Source organism: Cervus canadensis, chromosome X (genome assembly GCF_019320065.1).
Source record: "Cervus canadensis isolate Bull #8, Minnesota chromosome X, ASM1932006v1, whole genome shotgun sequence".
NCBI lineage: Eukaryota > Metazoa > Chordata > Mammalia > Artiodactyla > Cervidae > Cervus > Cervus canadensis.
Window position 1 is genome coordinate 49,247,639 of NC_057419.1, and position 19,044 is coordinate 49,266,682.

Here is a 19,044-nt window from a genome sequence, read left to right on the forward strand (position 1 = left end):
ACTGATATTTCTCCTGGCAATCTTATTCCAGCTTGTGCTTCATCCAGCCTGGCATTTCACATGATGTACTCTGCATATAAGTTAAATAAGCAGGGTGACAATATAAAGCCTTGACGTACTCCTTTCCTGATTTGGAATCAGTCTGTTGTTCCATGTCCAGTTCTAACTGTTGCTTCTTGACCTGCACACAGATTTCTCAGGAGGCAGGTCAGGTGGTCTGGTATTCCTATCTCTTTCAGAATTTTCCAGAGTTTGTTGTGATCCACATAGTCAAAGGCTTTGGCATAATCAATAAAGCAGAAGTAGATGTTTTTCTGGAACTCGCTTGCTTTTTCAATGATCCAACCGACATTGGCAATTTGATCTCTGGTTCCTCTGCCTTTTCTAAATCCAGCTCGATCATCTGGAAGTTCACAGTTCATGTACTGAGGAGACTAAAATTACCTGTAGGTAATCAGGGAAACTGGGCTTCCCTAGTAGATCAGCTAGTAAGGAATCCACCTGCAATGCAGGAGACCGCAGTTCAATCCCTGGGTTGGGAAGATCCCCTGGAGGAGGGAATGGCAACCCACTCTAGTATTCTTGCCTGGAGAATCTGCATGGATAGAGGAGCCTGGCAGGCTACAGTCCATGCAGCTGCAAAGAGTCAGACACAACTGAGCCACCAAGCACAGCACAGCACAATCAGGGAAATCAGTGTGAAACTATTAACAAAGTCTTATGACATCCAGAAAAGAATTAAACATTCTATAAAGCCTCCTAACCCTTTTAAAGAATTTGCTCATGTTTGTAGATTAACTGGCTCTTATTTTAATTAATTATTTTAAATCTTCATTCTAATTATTAAATCTTTAATAATTAAATATTTAATAATTCTAATTATTAAATTAGCATTTCGCTTTAGAAACTGAAACTGTTGATTAGCCTAATTCACAGTATGTTTTAATTCAAACTATGTTTTATTCTATCTTCTTGCTAAAGATAAAAGTAGTCTGAAAAGCAGAGAATATCAGAATGAGAAGGGGCCTTGGACAATATCTATCCAATATGAGGGCACTGGGGCCAAACAGTTTGTGACTTGCTGAAGTCTCCAAACCCAGAAATGTATGAATCAGCACAAGAGTTCCCTGACACCCATTCTAATACTCTGCATCAACCAAGCTGCCTCAACAGGCCTCTTCTCCCTTCAACTGACAACGATAATCTTAGCTGTGTCTGTTCTCCCACCTTTGCTTTATGCGGGAAAAGTTTAAAAAGGTGGGATCTGAATAAACGTTTTTCTAAAGATAACAGAGTAAAAGTCAACTTCATCTTCTATTACGAAACTCAAAGATGGAAATGGGTTGGGGTCCTTCCCCTTTCCACCACATCCTCTCTAGTATGAAGGACTTGGGTGGCCATTTCAAAACAGCCATTAGTGTGATATTTACACTGGGTATCTTTCTCAGCTGCATTTAATTTCACAAATGTTTTTATGGAAATCCTATGCATTCTTATGAAGGGTTGAAAGCAAAGAGCTCACTAGAATTGCCGTTAGGGACAAAGAGATGATAGGCATGTTTAATGTTCCAGGTTGAGAATAATTTTCTTTAAGGATTATGGCAGATCCAGAGAATAATTTTCGGAATGCAGGCTACACTCTATGACCGCAATCACTAATTGCAGTCAATAAATTGGGAAATGTAAATTGTAGAATATGGTAAAAAGAATCATGAACAACTAAGAATAACTTCTGAACACTGAATATACAAGCTAAAAGAAAAATGAGAAACTAATCTTATTTTAAGAAAGAAACAATCTCATCCCTAAACCATAACAAGGATAAGAAACATAGTCAAGAAGAGATGGGAGTTGGAGAGAGGAGCTGAATGGGGATGTACAAGCACAGTGCACCACTGGTGGCCCATGTCAGTCTGACAAAGCTAAAAGGCTCAAGTTCAAATCTGGTTCCTTCTCTTCATCACAGTCCAAAACCTTCCTAGCCAAACTGAGAGCCAGGAATGTTACTGATGTTCTAGGAAATTTGAAAATATTTCTCTTCACAAGGTCAAGACAGAATTGGAAAATCAAATACCACATCAGTTGTTTTTAATTAAATAAAGCAGTAAGAGTTTTGCATTAAAAAACAAAGAGCATGTCAGGACCACAACAGCTCACCTTCCTCAGCATGTCGTTCTGCTCTACACTGTTGACCTTGCCGGGGCTGATTTCTCCTTTCAGGGTGTATTCAAAGAACTTTCCACTGACATTCACTAATAAGGTGCTGAAGGCCCTGTCTTCCTGAGTGCAGCTGAGTGACTTGTCACGACCACTGGTGGCAGTGGTGCCATACCTCAGGATCACCCCGACGATGAGCCCTGAAAAACAGTGGAAGAAAACATCAGGCCTGTGGAAGGACAGAGAGATTATTTTTTGGAGGCCAAGGAGAGGGTGTGTATTTTAGGAACAACTCTACAGTCCTTCAGGAGGGTTAGGCATCCATCTACTCTGGTTTGGGTCCCTCAGCCACCAGGAGGACAAGGTAGGCCAGTACCTTTCAGGGTTATGATGGCGCTCTTAGTATTTGGAACCACTGACAGTGTCTCACATCTCAGGATTTTGTGGGAGGAAGGTGGGTGACAACAGGCAAAGTGTTTTCTGCCCAGGAGAACCACTGAGCTCTTTGATTTCTACCAGCAGCATCCCTTAGGCCATCCACCAGCAAGGACAAGACCTCGAGAATTTCTAGTTGCTACAAAAGCAACTTATTTTGCCACACACCAGAAGAAGGGAAGAAGAGAAGAGAAAGGCTTTTGCTTAGGTCATTTCAAGTACTGGATATCATGGAGAAAATAATTATATCCCTTAGGGAGCCAAACACCACAGTGTAAATTTTCAGTCATGATTCAGGAACTGTAGACCTGGATTCTTGGGGCTGCAGCACTGACACAACTAGCATAATTAGCTGCAAGTCTTTCCATCACATTCTGCTCTTAGTAGGGTTTTCCCTTTAGGAGGAAAAAAACAGCAAAACTGTGTGTAAGCATTTAATCCCATGAGTTATAAAGAAATGTTGCTCCCCTGGTCCTGGACATGAGTCACACATGCCCAAGTAAAAGTGAGTTAAATGTGGGAAAAAAACACAAATAACCACAAGACACTTTCTATAATTCTCTCTTAGGAGGAAAATTTCAGATTTCTCTTTAAATTCAGTTCTTTGTTAGAAATATTAAGAGAGAGAATGGTACAATGCTCCTCCCACCTCACTTTGCCATTAAAGGAGAAAGTTATATGAGAAAAAGAACAATGTTTACCATGTCCCATGTATAATGTGCTTCCCTGGTGGTAAAGAGTGCTTCAGATGGTAAAGAGTCTGCCTGTGGTGTGTAAGACCCGGGTTTGATCCCTGGGTCAGGAAGATCCCCTGGAGAAGGAAATGGCAACCCACTCCAGTATTCTTGCCCAGAAAATCCCATGGACAGAGGAGCCCAGTGGACTACACTTCATGGGATCGCAAAGAGTCGGACACAGCTGAGCAACTTCATTTCACTTCACTTCATGTATAATGTTCTACAATGTTTCTTATCACCAAGACATATAAGAACTCACAGGACATCGTGGAAGAACAAATAATATATAAAATCCAGAAAGATATAGTTCTTTAAGTCACACTCTGTGATTTGTGTCTATTGTTTTATTATTGCTGTTGTTATTATTAATATTAAAGACTTGTTCTAACATACTTGAACTTTGCAAAAAAATTAAGTTGTAAATTTTTACTGCAAATTTAAAATGAGGTTCTTAAAAATCTCAGCTTGAGACTTTGGTCTACCATCCAGAAGGTACACACATGGTGTACATTTGGCAGCCAAACAGACTGGAATCCTGGGCAATCTTTTTGTCCAGCTTGGCTGTGCCAGCTCTCAGGAAAATTTGTCATAAGAGCTGTCCATAACGGGCCTCTGTCATCTTCACTTTCATTGTGTCCACCCGTACAACCAAGGTCCTTTATTTTCTTAAACTATTTTGGGGAGTAAACCTTCTAGATTTTGTGAAGGTTGCATCCTCTGTACTCTCTTGTGCAGGACGCTCTTGCATGTTTTTGGTGTGAGTCACTATTAAGGTATATCTCATCAATGGCCAGAGGATGGATTCTTTAAACTGGTGAAATTTCTAAATTGGCAATTTTTTAGTTCTCATTATAAACAGCCATTTTATTGGTACCTATGAAAAACAAATTAGATCATGGATAAAAAACATTAGATTGTTAATTAGGGTGATTGATTAACAGGAAAATAAGAACCTAAGAAAAACTATATAGATTTCTTTATAAGAAGGTGAAAATTTTAAAGGGACTCATCTCAAAAGGATAAAAGTCTTTAGATAATTATCAAGAAATAAGGTAAAGAAAATAGATATTAATGGGATTAAAACAAAATGTTTTGATACAAAACTACTGTGGCGCTCTATATTGAGGTCACAGGACAAAAATCTCTGGAATTGACCAAGCCCCGTAGCAACTGTTGCCATGAGCCCTCCTGACCTAAATTTAAATTAGCCTGTTCCCTGACTTCATATTAGGTAAAATATTCACCATATAGCTTTCTGACCAATCACCTAATGCCACCCTTCCAGCAGGAATTTTCTTCATCTTGAGGCTATAAAATTGACCACTAGCCTGTGAAATGGGTCAGCTCTCCCTGATCTGCCAGGAAGTCAGCTGCTATGTTTGCAGCACCCTTCACTATCTTTGTTCTTTGTTCTCAATAAACTCACTCTCTTCTGAAATACTTTGTGTCTGGAAATTTTTTTCTAAGCCATACACAGACCACAACAACTATCTAAGGTTGGATGGGCCAGAAGGACCCCCCCATACTGATCCCCAACATTAAAGGGCCCCAAACAGTTCAGTTCAGTCACTCGGTCATGTCTGACTCTTTGCAACCCCACAGACTGCAGCACACCAGGCTTCCCTGTCCATCACCAACTCCCGGAGTTTTCTCATACTCAAGTCCTTCGAGTCAGTGATGCCATCCAACCATCTCATCCTCTGTCATCCCCTTCTCCTCCTGCCTTCAATCTTTCCCAGCATCAGGGTCTTTTCCAATGAGTCAGTGCTTCGCATCAGGTGACCAAAGTATTGGAGCTTCAGCTTAAGCATCAGTCCTTCCAATACACATACACACACACACATACACACACAGAGGCACATACATGCTTTTAACCCAACTGTAAGTCAATTTTTACCCAATGTGTAACCAGGCCTCTGACAAAATTAATGATGGCTACACATCTTGACTAGACCACTCAGGTCTAGATGGCTACACTAGACCATTCAGGTATGACCTAAATCAAATTCCTTATGAATATACAGTGGAAGTGAAAAATAGATTTATGGGACTAGATCTGATAGACAGAGAGCCTGATGAACTATGGATGGAGGTTCAAGACATTGTACAGGAGACAGGGATCAAGACCATCCCCATGGAAAAGAAAGGCAAAATGGTTGTCTGAGGAGGCCTTAAAAATAGCTGTGAAAAGAAGAGAAGCAAAAAGCAAAGGAGAAAAGGAAAGATATTCCCATTTGAATGCAGAGTTCCAAAGAATAGCCAGGAGAGATAAGAAAGCGTTCCTCAGTGATCAATGCAAAGAAATAGAGGAAAACAACAGAATGGGAAAGACTAGAGATCTCTTCAAGAAAATTAGAGATACCAAGGGAACGTTTCATGCAAAAATGGGCTCAATAAAGGACAGAAATGGTATGGACATATCAGAAGCAGAAGATATTAAGAAGAGGTGGCAAGAATACACAGAAGAACTCTACAAAAAAGATCTTCATGACCCAGATAATCACAATGCTGTGATCACTCACCTAGAGCCAGACATCCTGGAATGTGAAGTCAAGTGGGCCTTAGAAAGCATCACTATGAACAAAGCTAGTGGAGGTGATGGAATTCCAGTTGAGCTATTTCAAATCCTGAAAGATGATGCTGTGAAAGTGTTGCACTCAATATGCCAGCAAATTTGGAAAACCCAGCAGGGGCCACAGGACTGGAAAAGGTCAGTTTTCATTCCAATCCCTAAGAAAGGCAATGCCAAAGAATGCTCAAACTACCACACAATTGCACTCATCTCACACTCTAGTAAAGTAATGCTCAAAATTCTCTAAGCCAGGTTTCAGCAATACGTGAACAGAGAACTTCCAGATGTCCGAAAGTCAGAGGAACCAGAGATCAAATCGCCAATATCTGCTGGATCACTGAAAAAGCAAGAGAGTTCCAGAAAAACATCTATTTCTGCTTTATTGACTATGCCAAAGCCTTCGACTGTGTGGATCACAATAAACTGTGGAAAATTCTGAAGGAGATGGGAATACCAGACCACCTGACCTGCCTCTTGAGAAACCTATATGCAGGTCAGGAAGCAACAGTTAGAACTGGACATGGAACAACAGACTGGTTCCAAATAGGAAAAGGAGTGTGTCAAGGCTGTATATTGTCACCCTGTTTATTTAACTTATATGCAGAGTACATCATGAGAAACGCTGGGCTGGAAGAAGCACAAGCTGGAATCAAGATTGCCGGGAGAAATATCAATAATCAGATATGCAGATGACACCACCCTTATGGCAGAAAGTGAAGAGGAACTAAAAAGCCTCTTGATGAAAGTGAAAAAGGACAGTAAAAAAGTTGGCTTAAAGCTCAACATTCAGAAAACTAAGATCATGGTATCTGGTCCCATCACATCATGGGAAAAAGATGGGGAGACAGTGGAAACAGTGTCAGACTTTATTTTTGGGGGCTCCAAAATCACTGCAGATGGTCAGTGCAGCCATGAAATTAAAAGATGCTTGGAAGGAAAGTTATGACCAACCTAGACAGCATATTAAAAAGCAGAGACATTACTTTGCCAACAAAGGTCCGTCTGGTCAAGGCTATGGTTTTTCCAGTGGTTATGGATGGATGTGAGAGTTGGACTGTGAAAGTTGGACTGTGAAGAAAGCTGAGCGCAGAAAAATTGATGCTTTTGAACTGTGGTGTTGGAGAAGACTCTTGAGAGTCCCTTGGACTGCACGGAGATCCAATCAGTCCATCCTGCATATCAGTCCTGGGTGTTCATTGGAAGGACTGATGCTGAAGCTGAAACTCCAATACTTTGGCCACCTCATGCAAAGAGTTGACTCATTGGAAAAGACTCTGATGCTGGGAGGGATTGGGGGCAGGAGGAGAAGGGGACGACAGAGGATGAGATGGCTGGATGGCATCACCGACTCGACGGGCATGAGTTTGAGTAAACTCCGAGAGTTTGTGATGGACAGGGAGGCCTGGCGTGCTGTGATTCATGGGGTCGCAAAGAGTCGGACATGACTGAGCAACTGAACTGAACACGTCTTGAGGTGGTCAATCATAAATTTAACTCTATATAGAATTAATTGTAATAGTACAACTCTAGATGTGGGAATAAACAACAAGGCAAATACTTCCTGGACCATAATAGACTAGCAAAACAGAAGATCCAGAAAATTTTAGGTTATCAACAGTGCTCAATCCAAAACTTAGCACACTGAGCAGCCTATCAACATAATTCTTTTCTGATCTAGGAATTAGCCTTCCTAGCACCACGGGACAAATTGGTCACGAAATGCCTCCTAAAACTTGGTCTAATTTACATCCAACAGGCAGTGCTGTGAACAACAACAACAAAAATGTTGCCTACAATTCTAGTAAACAAAGAATATTTCAGACCAAAGAAACCACCATCACCACCCCTCAAGGTGCACCCTGGGGAGAAGTTAGATGGAGAAAAATAGGCTATGTGTCTCAATAGTTAAGATGCATATCAAAGGAATAATTTCAATGAGCCCAGACTCTTACATCTTCCCATACATAGATAAGTATTAAATTCATTAACTTGAGAGGTCTGGTTTTTGTGATTAGTAGTAATTTTTTTATGTAATTCCTGGGCTGTATAGTTGTCAGCAAGGTTCCTGAATAAAACGTTTTTCTTCAGTCAACAAAGTCATCAGGAAACCAAAATAAGTCATTTATAAGAGGCTGTCCTCCCAAATCAATAGCTGCTTCACATAACTCACTGTGTTTACTTGTTATTAGCAAAGCTGACTAAAAGGCTAAACCATAATAGGACAGGGTCTTCACAATGACTACTCTAACAAAAGAGGAGGTGTAATATTGTGATTTATAATAAATATATATTTGGTCTTCGTCCCAGTTTCCTGGTACAAGGCTCGTAAAACCCCTGGAATCCCTAAGGCTCTAAGTGTCTCTTTGTATGCTAATGAGATGACTGATAGCTGGGGGCTCCCAGATTAGCCTCTGAATGGGGGCTGCTTGCCAAGGGAATCAACCAGGTGATTAGAGAGTTGGAACTTTTAAAGCCACCCAACCCCTGAGTTCCAGGCAGGGAAGAGGTGCTAGAGGTTAAATTGAACATTAATGATCAATGGTTTAGTTAACTATACCAATGTCATGAAACCTCTATAAAAATCCCCAGAGTACACAGGTTCGGAGAGCTTCTGGACTGGTGAACACATGAGGGCAGAGAAGGGTAGCTCACGGAAACTCCGTGCCCATTCCTACATAACATGGCTCATCCATCTCTCCCAATATGGCTGTTTCCGAATTATATCCTTTTCTAATAAATCAGTAATATAGTAAGTACACAGGTTTCCTGAGTTCTTTGATCTATTCTAGCAAATGATCAAAGCCAAGGAGAGGAACATGGGAGCCTCTGACTTACAGTAAGTTGGTCAGAAGTTGGATTTATGACTAACCTCTTAAGTGAGAGGAGCAGAGGTCTTGTGAGGCCTGTGGGATCTGATGCTACGTCCAGGTAGATAGTGTCAGAATTGAGTTAAACTGTGGGATACTCAGTCGGTATCCACTGGAGAGCTGGAGAATTGCTTGGTGTGAGAAAACTCCCACACATGTGGTCACATAAGTGCTAGTAAGAGTATTGAGAATAGAAGGGATACAGGAGATTTTTCTTTATAGGAGGTTTATATTTGCAGACAAATTCCTCTACTACAGGAAATGTCCTTGAAGTCTCTCTCAGTAATCATCACCATCATACCTAGAAGCGTTATTAGATGATGAATACTGTTTTTACATACTTATAAAATCTTACCCTCCCTACCTGGGCCCAAGGTGCCCATGTTAAACATGTGATGGTGACAATAAAGATGACGCTGCTGCCCCCTTGTGTTAAAACATGACAACAACAGTCTGCTAATTCAAGATAGAGTTTGAGTAACTCCTTAAAACATCTACATTCATATTTATTACCACTGTACTCCATGGCACTAAAGGACAGTCACTGTTACATTAAGTTCACATGTGGCATCTTCCACTTCAAGAAAGAACAAGATATTAGGAGTATTAGGAGTGTAGCGTGATAGCTTAGAAAGAATATAATAAAGACTTAGAAAAAACATGAATGGCATATTTCCATCTTCTAGACATGGAAGACATCCCCTGACAGGGAACTATAAAGAGATCATAACTACAAGGAATTAGGATTTGACACTAAATATTTTTCAAAGCTTAGAAAGTTCAATATCACCCCTAAAAATGATGGAAAGCAATGGAAGCATTAATGACTTTACTGTATCAATATCATAATGTTCAAGATTACAAATAGCAATAATCTGTGTGTGTGGGCCAGAAAAACAGCACATGTCAGCTGATGAAAAGAGACTCACTGATTTCACAGGTATATGACTAATGCTAGGAAAAAATTTAGTTCTGAACTTTTATAGAAAGCAAATATAGATGAAATTCCTTTGACATTTGATGTGGTTTAAAGCAGCCTGATGAACTCCAAAGGTGCAAAAATTCAAAACTTTTTCAGTAGAAAAAAATTCAAGACTATTTCAAACTTTTGAATATGAAAAAAACTCCTGTATTTACTAATTGTGCTGACGGTGTACAACTGCCAGATTTTCTAATGTTTAAAAAAAAAACACCTAACCAAAAAAAGAACCCTATATACAGTTTATGAATGTTCCCATTGGTGGTATGAGGAAGGAACTTAATTACAAACAAAGTATGGTTCAAAAATTCTATAAGGCCATAAAAGAAACTAGCCTCCATTCTGTGACTGAGTTTGTCAGGAAGACAGTTGAACAAATCAACACTCAGCTGTAATTCTAGACAACTATCCACCTGCTGCAATATTTAAGTGTCTCCATCAATAAGTCTTTGTTAAGGAATTGAGAACAGGTGCATGGATGCCCTGTTCTCTAATGAGACTCCACCTCCCCTTATATGAGCTACTAGGAGCAAATGATCATCAGTAGGGTTAGGCCACCACTATGGAGATTTTTACAGCACTGCAGAAGTTGTTCTGAGTTCTAAAGCTTCATCTGAAATTCTAAGAAAACAAAATGTCCCATTCCACATTCCATTACACAGTGTCTGAAGAGAGTGATAACTATTTCTAATTGAGCAAATTAAGAGAATGCAATGGACCCCAGCAGTGACAGTGATTTTTCAGATGTGGGAGTCATTCAAGTGACTCTAGTTTTGAGATTATGTTACGGCATTTTCAATATCCCTTTTCACTTGTTCTACTACTTACACAGCTGTGTTATTCACTGATATATTCATTTCAAGGAGAATTCATTTAAAATATTTTTGTTACTAGTTTTGAGTATGTAGTGAATAACTTTTTAAAGAATTTTATTGATGTACAATTTAAATAACATAACATACCCCATTTTAAGTGTACAATTCAATGATTTTACTAGATTCACAGAGTTATACAATTATCACAATCTAATTTGGAACATTTCTTTTTGCAGTCACTCTCTGTTTCCCACTCCCACCCCCATGCAACTACTGACCTATCTTCTGTCTCTATAGATTTGACTTTTCTGGACATTTAATAGAAAAGAAATCACACAATATGTAGTCTTTTGTATCTGGCTTCCTTGTCTCAGCATAATCTTTTCAGGGCTCACCCATGTGGAAGGAAGATATTAGTACTTCATTACCTTTTTATTGTTGAATAGTATTCCACTATGGATATAACATATCTTGTTTATCTATTCACCAGTTGATGAGCATTTGTATTGGTTCCATTTTTCTGCTATTATGAGTAATGCTGCTATGAACTTTTGCATACAAGTCTGGATAGACATATGTTTCCATTTCTCTACTGTAGACACCTAGGAGTGGAACCACTATGTCATACGGTAAATCTATACTTATTACTTTAAGAAACTGTTGAAGAGTTTTCATTTGGAAACTGTATACCATTTTATACAATTCATATCCCCACCAGCAAGGTATCAGAGTTATAGTTTGTTTACACGCTTTACCGGGAGTTGGTGATGGACAGGGAGGCCTGGTGTGCTGCGATTCACGGGGTCATGACTGAGCGACTGAACTGAACTGAATGTCTAATGAGGTCAAGCATATTTTTATATACTTATGGGTCATTTGTATATCCTCTTTGGTGAAATGTCTATTAATTCAAATCTTTTGCCATGTTTAAATTAGACTGTCTTATTGAATTATAACAGATCTTGGTATATTCTGATACAAGTTCCTTATTGAATATATGATTTGAAAATATTTTCTTCCAGTCTTTGACTTGTTTTTTCTTTTCTTTCTTTTTTTAAACTTTCTTGATGCTATCTTAAAATGTTTCTTACTTTTTAAATTGTCTTAACAATAAAATGGATTTTTTCCCTTTGGGTGTACACTTCTATGAATTTTTAAATTTTATTTTTTAATGAGGTAACATTGGTTTATAACATTATATAAATTTCATGGGTACAACTCTATATTTATACTTCTGTATACAATACAGCATAGGTTCACGTAAGCACTGCCACAATCAGGATACCAAACAGTTCTATCACTCCCAGAAAAACTCCCTTGTAGTATGTCCCTTGACATACTACACCTTCACCCTACCTATAACAGCAAGAGTCACTGATTTGTTTCCCATTACTAGAGTTTTGTTTCTTCAAGATTCAGTTCAGTTCAGTCACTCAGTCATGTCCAACTCTTTGCGACCCCATGGACTATAGCACCCCAGGCTTCCCTGTTCATCACCAACTCCCAGAGCTTACTCAAATTCATGTCCATCGAGTCGGTGATGCCATCTAACCATCTCATCCTCTGATGTCCCCTTCTCCTGTCTTCAATCTTTCACAGCATCAGGGTCTTTTCCAATGAGTCAGTTCTTCGCATCAGGTGGCCAAAGTACTGGAGTTTCAGCTTCAGCATCAGTCCTTCCAATGAATATTCAGGACTGATTTCCTTGAGAATTGACTGGTTGGATCTCCTTGCAGTCCAAGGGACTCTCAAGAGTCTTCTCCAACACCACAGTTCAAAAGCATCAATTCTTCGGTGCTCAGCTTTCTTTATAGTCCAACTCTCACATCCATACATGACCACTGGAAAAACCATTGCTTTGACTAGATAGACTTTTGTAGGCAAAGTAATGTCTCTGCTTTTTAATATGCTGTCTAGGCTGGTCACAGCTTTTCTTCCTAAAAGCAAGTATCTTTTAATTTCATGGCTGCACGCACCATCTGCAGTGATTTTGGAGCCCCCCAAAATAAATTCTCTCACTGTTTCCATTATTTCCCCATCTATTTGCTGTGAAGTGATGGGACCAGATGCCATGATCGTAGTGTTCTGAATGTTGAGTTTTAAGCCAACTTTTTCACTCTCCTCTTTCACTTTCATCAAGAGGCTCTTTAGTTCGAGGTTATTGATATTTCTCCTGGCAATCTTTTTTTTTTTTTTTTTTGACTTCAACATTATCTTTACTTTTTCATTTATTTTTATTAGTTGGAGGCTAATTACTTTACAATATTGTAGTGGTTTTTGCCATACATTGACATGAATCAGCCATGGATTTACATGTGTTCCCCGTCCCAATCCCACCTCCCACCTTCCTCTCCATCCCATCCCTCTAGGTCTTCCCAGTGCACCAGCTCTGAGCACTTGTCTCATGCATCCAACCTGGGCTGGTGATCTTTTTCACCTTTGATAGTATACTTGTTTCAATGCTATTCTCTCAGAACATCCCACCCTCACCTTCTCCCACAGAGTCCCAAAGTCTGTTCTGTACATCTGTGTCTCTTTTTCTGTTTTGCATATAGGGTTATCATTACCATCTTTTTAAATTCCATTATATATGTGTTAGTATACTGTGTTGGTCTTTATCTTTCTGGCTTACTTCACTCTGTATAATGGGCTCCAGTTTCATCCATCTCATTAGAACCGATTCAAATGAATTCTTTTTAATGGCTGAGTAATATTCCATTGTGTATATGTACCATAGCTTCCTTATCCATTCATCTGCTGATTCTCCCGGCAATCTTCATTCCAGCTTGTGCTTCATCCAGCCCAGTGTTTCTCATGATGTACTCTGCATATAAGCTAAATAAGCAGGGTGACAATACACAGCCTTGACGTACTCTTTTCCTGATTTGGAACCAGTCTGTTGTTCCATGTCCAGTTCTAACTGTTGCTTCTTGACCTGCACACAGATTTCTCAGGAGGCAGGTCAGGTGGTCTGGTATTCCCACCTCTTGAAGAATTTTCCAGAGTTTGTTGCAATCCACAAAGTCAAAGGCTTTGTTGTAATCAATAAAGCAGAAATAGATGTTTTTCTGGAACTCTTGTGCTTTTTCAATGATCCAACCGATGATGGCAATTTGATCTCTGGTTCCTCTGCCTTTTCTAAATCCATCTTGAACATCTGGAAGTTCATGGTTCACGTGCTGTTGAAGCCTGGCTTGGAGTATTTTGAGCATTACTTTGCTAGCGTGTCAGATAAGTGCAATTGTGCGGCAGGTTGAACATTATTTGGCATTGCCTTTCTTTGGGATTGGAATGAAAGCTGATTTTTTCCAGTCCTGTGGCCACTGCTGAGTTTTCCAAATTTGCTGGCATGTTGAGTGCAGCACTTTCACAGCATCATCTTTAGGATTTGAAATAACTCAACTGGTATTCTGTCACCTCCACTAACTTTGTTCATAGTGATGCTTTGTTCATAGTGATGTTTTTTGTAGTGATGTTCTTCAAGGTTAAATAGAGTCAAAGTATGTAACCTTTTGAGACTAGCTTCTCTTGCTCAGCCAAATGCCTAACTTCATTCCTTTTTACTGTTGAGTAGTATTCCATTGTGTGAATACATTACAGTTTATCCACTAACCTGCTGAGGGACATCTGGTTTGTTTATAGCTTTTGGCTATCACAAATAAGGCTGCTATGAACATTCGTGAACAGTTTTACATGAGCATGTTTTCACTTCTCTAGGGCAAATACACAGAGTAGGATTGCTCAGTTATTGGGAAAGCATATGTTTAACTTTGTAAGAGTTGGCCAAATCATTTCCTAGAGTTTCTATATCATATTCGCAACAATCCACCCACCCCACCCCCCAAACAAGGTATGTGAGTTCTAGTTGCTCTGAATCTGAAAACTCTTGACAATACAACAGAAAATCTGCAAACAGTCAATCAGTCAGCCTGGGAGTAACGCTACTCTGATAGAGGTGGATTTTAACTAAAGAAATAAAGTGAGTTTGTAGCCCTTCAAGACAAATGTTCTGTCTTGCTTTCCTTAGTATATGTGACACTAAAATAGTGACAATCAGGCCCATCAGCTAAGAGTTCAACCTCCAATTCAATGCCCCTCTTTTTCAACAGCTGAAATTCCAAAGATTTGATTAAAACCAACATGGGACAGGTTTATGTAGTTCAAAATATACCATCAATTCTAAATAGTTTCCCCAAATATGTAATGCTACAGTTAAGAACAAGAAGAAGAAAATGACTTTAGGTTTTAGATATATACTTGGGAAAACAAGACATGGAAAAATCACTATATTGTCCCATGACATCCTTAGGACACCAGGAACATCTTCCCATCACTTCTGTGCTGCACAGCATTTCTGTGGGTGACCAGATACCACATACCTTCTGACAATATTTACAAACTGAAGATGCCCACTCTAGTATATAATGGAAGAGTGGGAGAGTCTTTCATTGAAAACTAGGAACCAAAGAGGCAGACTTGGACTCAATGACTGAACTTTTAACTAGAGGATTCCAATATGGTACCCAAGTATAAATAGATTACATTTGCCTCATTCTAGGTGGGGCCTCTGCTGGCTCAACATCTCTAGGGCCTGGAGAGATTACTTCTGCCTAATCCAGGGCTACAGTCACAGGAAGCCATTTTGTCGCACCTAAACCACACTCTCCAAGCTCTACCCATCTGGCTCCTTTATCTCACAATTGGTTCCAATTTTGATAGCAGAGAGAGTTCACTAATTTAACCCTTCAAATCCCAAGCAATACGGATGACCACTTAAAGTCTTAAACATATTTTCTTTAAACTGTTTTCAAAATAAAATTCACAGATGCTTGAGAGAATAATGGGAGGCCAGTAGATTCCTAGATTAGGTCTAAGGACTTTAGGTCAGGTATATGAATATTTATTTGATTCTGTCTCATACTCTGACATTTCTCAAAATCAAGGACAGTAAACCCGTGGCTGAGTCATAACTCAACACATTTTACTTGTTGTTTTGTGCATTCCCCAATTTAATTAAAACACACTAATCAAATTCATGTCAACTGCCAAAGGACTACCAATGTTACCACAGCAATTTATCACCATTTTCCTGACCCATTCACCACTCTTTAAAGGTCTGGAACAAGACTTTCAGCTAAACATCAGCTATCTTTTGAAATAAATTAATCAATCCTTCCTCTGAGCCTCTGCCTGGAACTCTGTTCCCACTCTCTGCTCCCTAACTTCTTCACTGAATTAACTCCTACTCACCCTTCAAGTCACAATGTAGATATCACTTCTTCCAGGCAGAGCAGCCCATCCTGATACCTCAGGACTGGGATGTATCCTTCACAATCAGGGTTGCTCACAGACTTCAACATGAAAGAGGCTTTCTGGAATTGTTCAGGGCACAACAAACACAACCATACATGGCAACCCATCCCATCATGCATTTCCAAAACAGTCTCTGATAGTGAACAGCTGCCACTTAAGTGCCTGACCCTCACCCTGAAGGTTAATTTTCCTGAAGGCAATGTGCAAGGAGCACTCACCTCCCATCCCTGCAATCTGACCACTACAATCACTGAATAAATGACAATACACTATGGAGATGTTAGTCAGCAGCCTTGTGTTAACAAGGAAATTTGAGTTTTAAGAGCCTTTAGTTCTGACTCTTATTTTCAACCTCTTACCTACCATTGATTTGGCCCAAATTAATAAATAAAAGTCAAGTACTCTTATTGGATAAAAAATCTTCAATGAGGGACTTCCTTGGTGTTCCAGTGGCTAAGACCGTGTGCAGGGGGCCCAGGTTTGATCCCTGGTTGGGTAACTAGATCCCTCATGCCACAACTAAGAGTTCACATGTTCTGCGACTAAGACTTGGTACAGTCAAATAAATAACTGGCAAAAAAAAAAAAAAAAAAAACACCCTCCAATGATTTTGAGGCAATTACAGAATCTACTTCCTAGAAGCCCTGAATTCAAACAACACTGCAAATAAACAAATGCACTAATCACAGCTATCTTAGAGAGCCATGAAACTGGAACACACAATGGCAACTACACTTGCTGCTCTAGTTACTCCAATTACTAAGGAATGGTTGAGCTTTAACTAAAATAAATGCAAATATAGAGGCATACACAAGTGAAAAGGGAGGGTTCTGAGAGCACATGGTAAAATAAATGAACAAAACAGAGCTTGTACATACTTACTTCACTTTTTGTTTGTGATGGCATATTAAGGGAAAAAAACTATTCAAGAATTCACCTGAATTCAAACCATATAGTCAAGGCTATGGTTTTTCCAGTAGTCATGTATGGAAGTGACAGCTGGACTATAAAGAAGGCTGAGCATCAAAGAAAACATGCTTTCCAACTGTGGTGTTGGAGAAGACTCTTGAGAGTCCCTTGGGCAGCAAGGAGATCAAACTGGTCAATCCTAAAGGAAATCAGTCCTGACTATTCATTGGAAGGACTGATGCTGAAGCTCCAATAACTTTGGCCACCTGATCTGAAGAGCTGACTCATTGGAAAAGACCCTCATGCTGGGAAAGATTGAAGGCAGGAGGAGAAGGAGATGACAGAGGATGAGATGGCTGGATGGCATCACTGACTGAGTAGAATGAGTTTGAGAAAACTCCAGGAGGTAGTGAAGGACAGGGAAGCCTGGCATGCTGTAGTCCATTGGGCTGCAAAGAGCTGGACATGACTGAGTGACTGAACAACAACAACCAACCAAAATAAACTATCTGCAATGGACTCACTGTGTCCTCTTCAACTCCATATACTGAAGCCCTAACCCCCAAAGTGACTGTATTTGAAGATGGGGCTTTTAGTAGGTAATTAAGGTCAGATAAGGTCATAAGGGTAGGGTCTTAATCCAATAGAATTAGTGGCCATTAAGAAAAGGAAGAGATATCTTTCTGTGTGTGCACATACACAGAGGAAAGGCCAAGTGAGCACACGGTGAAAAGGTAGCTTATCCACAAGCCAGGAAGAAAGGCCTCATCAGGATCCAACCCTGCCAGCACCTGGATCTCAGCCTTGCAGCCTGTGAGAAGATAAATTTCTACTGTTTAAGCCACCCAGTCTGTAGCATTTTGTTACAGCAGCCCAAGCAGATGAATGCACCATCTTTTTCAGAAACTGCAGGTGGCTTCTCTGGACCATCAGCAATATCTCTATAGCTAACTCACATCCCAACCTCCCAACTAGGAAACGTGTCCTTCTCAGATTAGAAGATCCCAATGTTAACAGTAACATAGGATCCCTAAACCCTGCTCCAGAGATGTTTCCAGCTTATTTGTTTTGCTTTTTTCATACCATCACCACAATGAGTATTCTTAATCTTCCAAAGAAGACTCACTGTATTGGCCTCCTGACATGAAGTCCCACTTTTGTAGAAAGCATTAGGCTATGGCACTAACCAAGAAATTACCATACCTCTGTCCTCCCTGATCACAGGATCAGATTCAAGTTTAATTTTCATTAATGCTTTAAAATATCACACACTTGGGACGATGATGAAAATGCGCTTAGAACTTTAGTCACAGGCACACAGTACATAATTTTTTATTTAGATGACTAATCAAAAATACTGGAGTGGGCTGCCATTCCCTTCTCCAGGGGATCTTCCTGACCTAGGCATTGAACCAGAGTCTCCTGCACAACAGCAGATTCTTTTTTTTTTTTTTTTTTTTTTAATTTTTTATTAGTTGGAGGCTAATTACTTCACAACATTTCAGTGGGTTTTGTCATACATTGATATGAATCAGCCATAGATTTACACTTATTCCCCATCCCGATCCCCCCTCCCACCTCCCTCTCCACCCGATTCCTCTGGGTCTTCCCAGTGCACCAGGCCCGAGCACTTGTCTCATGCATCCCACCTGGGCTGGTGATCTGTTTCACCATAGATAGTATACATGCTGTTCTTTTGAAACATCCCACCCTCACATTCTCCCACAGAGTTCAACAGTCTGTTCTGTATTTCTGTGTCTCTTTTTCTGTTTTGCATATAGGGTTATCGTTACCATCTTTCTAAATTCCATATATATGTGTTAGTATGCTGTAATGTTCTTTATCTTTCTGGGTTACTTCACTCTGTATAAGGGGCTCCAGTTTCATCCATCTCATTAGGACTGGTTCAAATGAATTCTTTTTGACGGCTGAGTAATATTCCATGGTGTATATGTACCACAGCTTCCTTATCCATTCATCTGCTGATGGGCATCTAGGTTGCTTCCATGTCCTGGCTATTATAAACAGTGCTGCGATGAACATTGGGGTGCACGTGTCTCTTTCAGATCTGGTTTCCTCAGTGTGTATGCCCAGAAGTGGGATTGCTGGGTCATATGGCAGTTCTATTTCCAGTTTTTTAAGAAATCTCCACACTGTTTTCCATAGCGGCTGTACTAGTTTGCATTCCCACCAACAGTGTAAAGAGGGTCGCCTTTTCTCCACATCCCTCTTCCACGAATTTATTGCTTGTAGGACCTTT

At 39.9% G+C, this 19,044-nt stretch overlaps 1 protein-coding gene across 3 annotated transcripts in view; it reads right to left on the bottom strand.

The window, feature by feature from the left end:
- SLC9A7 (solute carrier family 9 member A7) overlaps nucleotides 1-19,044 on the bottom strand; it is a 155,926-nt gene that overhangs the window by 75,616 nt on the left and 61,266 nt on the right. For all 3 annotated transcript variants that reach the window (XM_043457958.1, XM_043457957.1, XM_043457955.1), the window contains exon 2: nucleotides 2,158-2,357. In XM_043457958.1, the coding sequence (XP_043313893.1) occupies nucleotides 2,158-2,357 (200 nt within the window). The remainder of the gene's footprint in view (nucleotides 1-2,157; nucleotides 2,358-19,044) is intronic.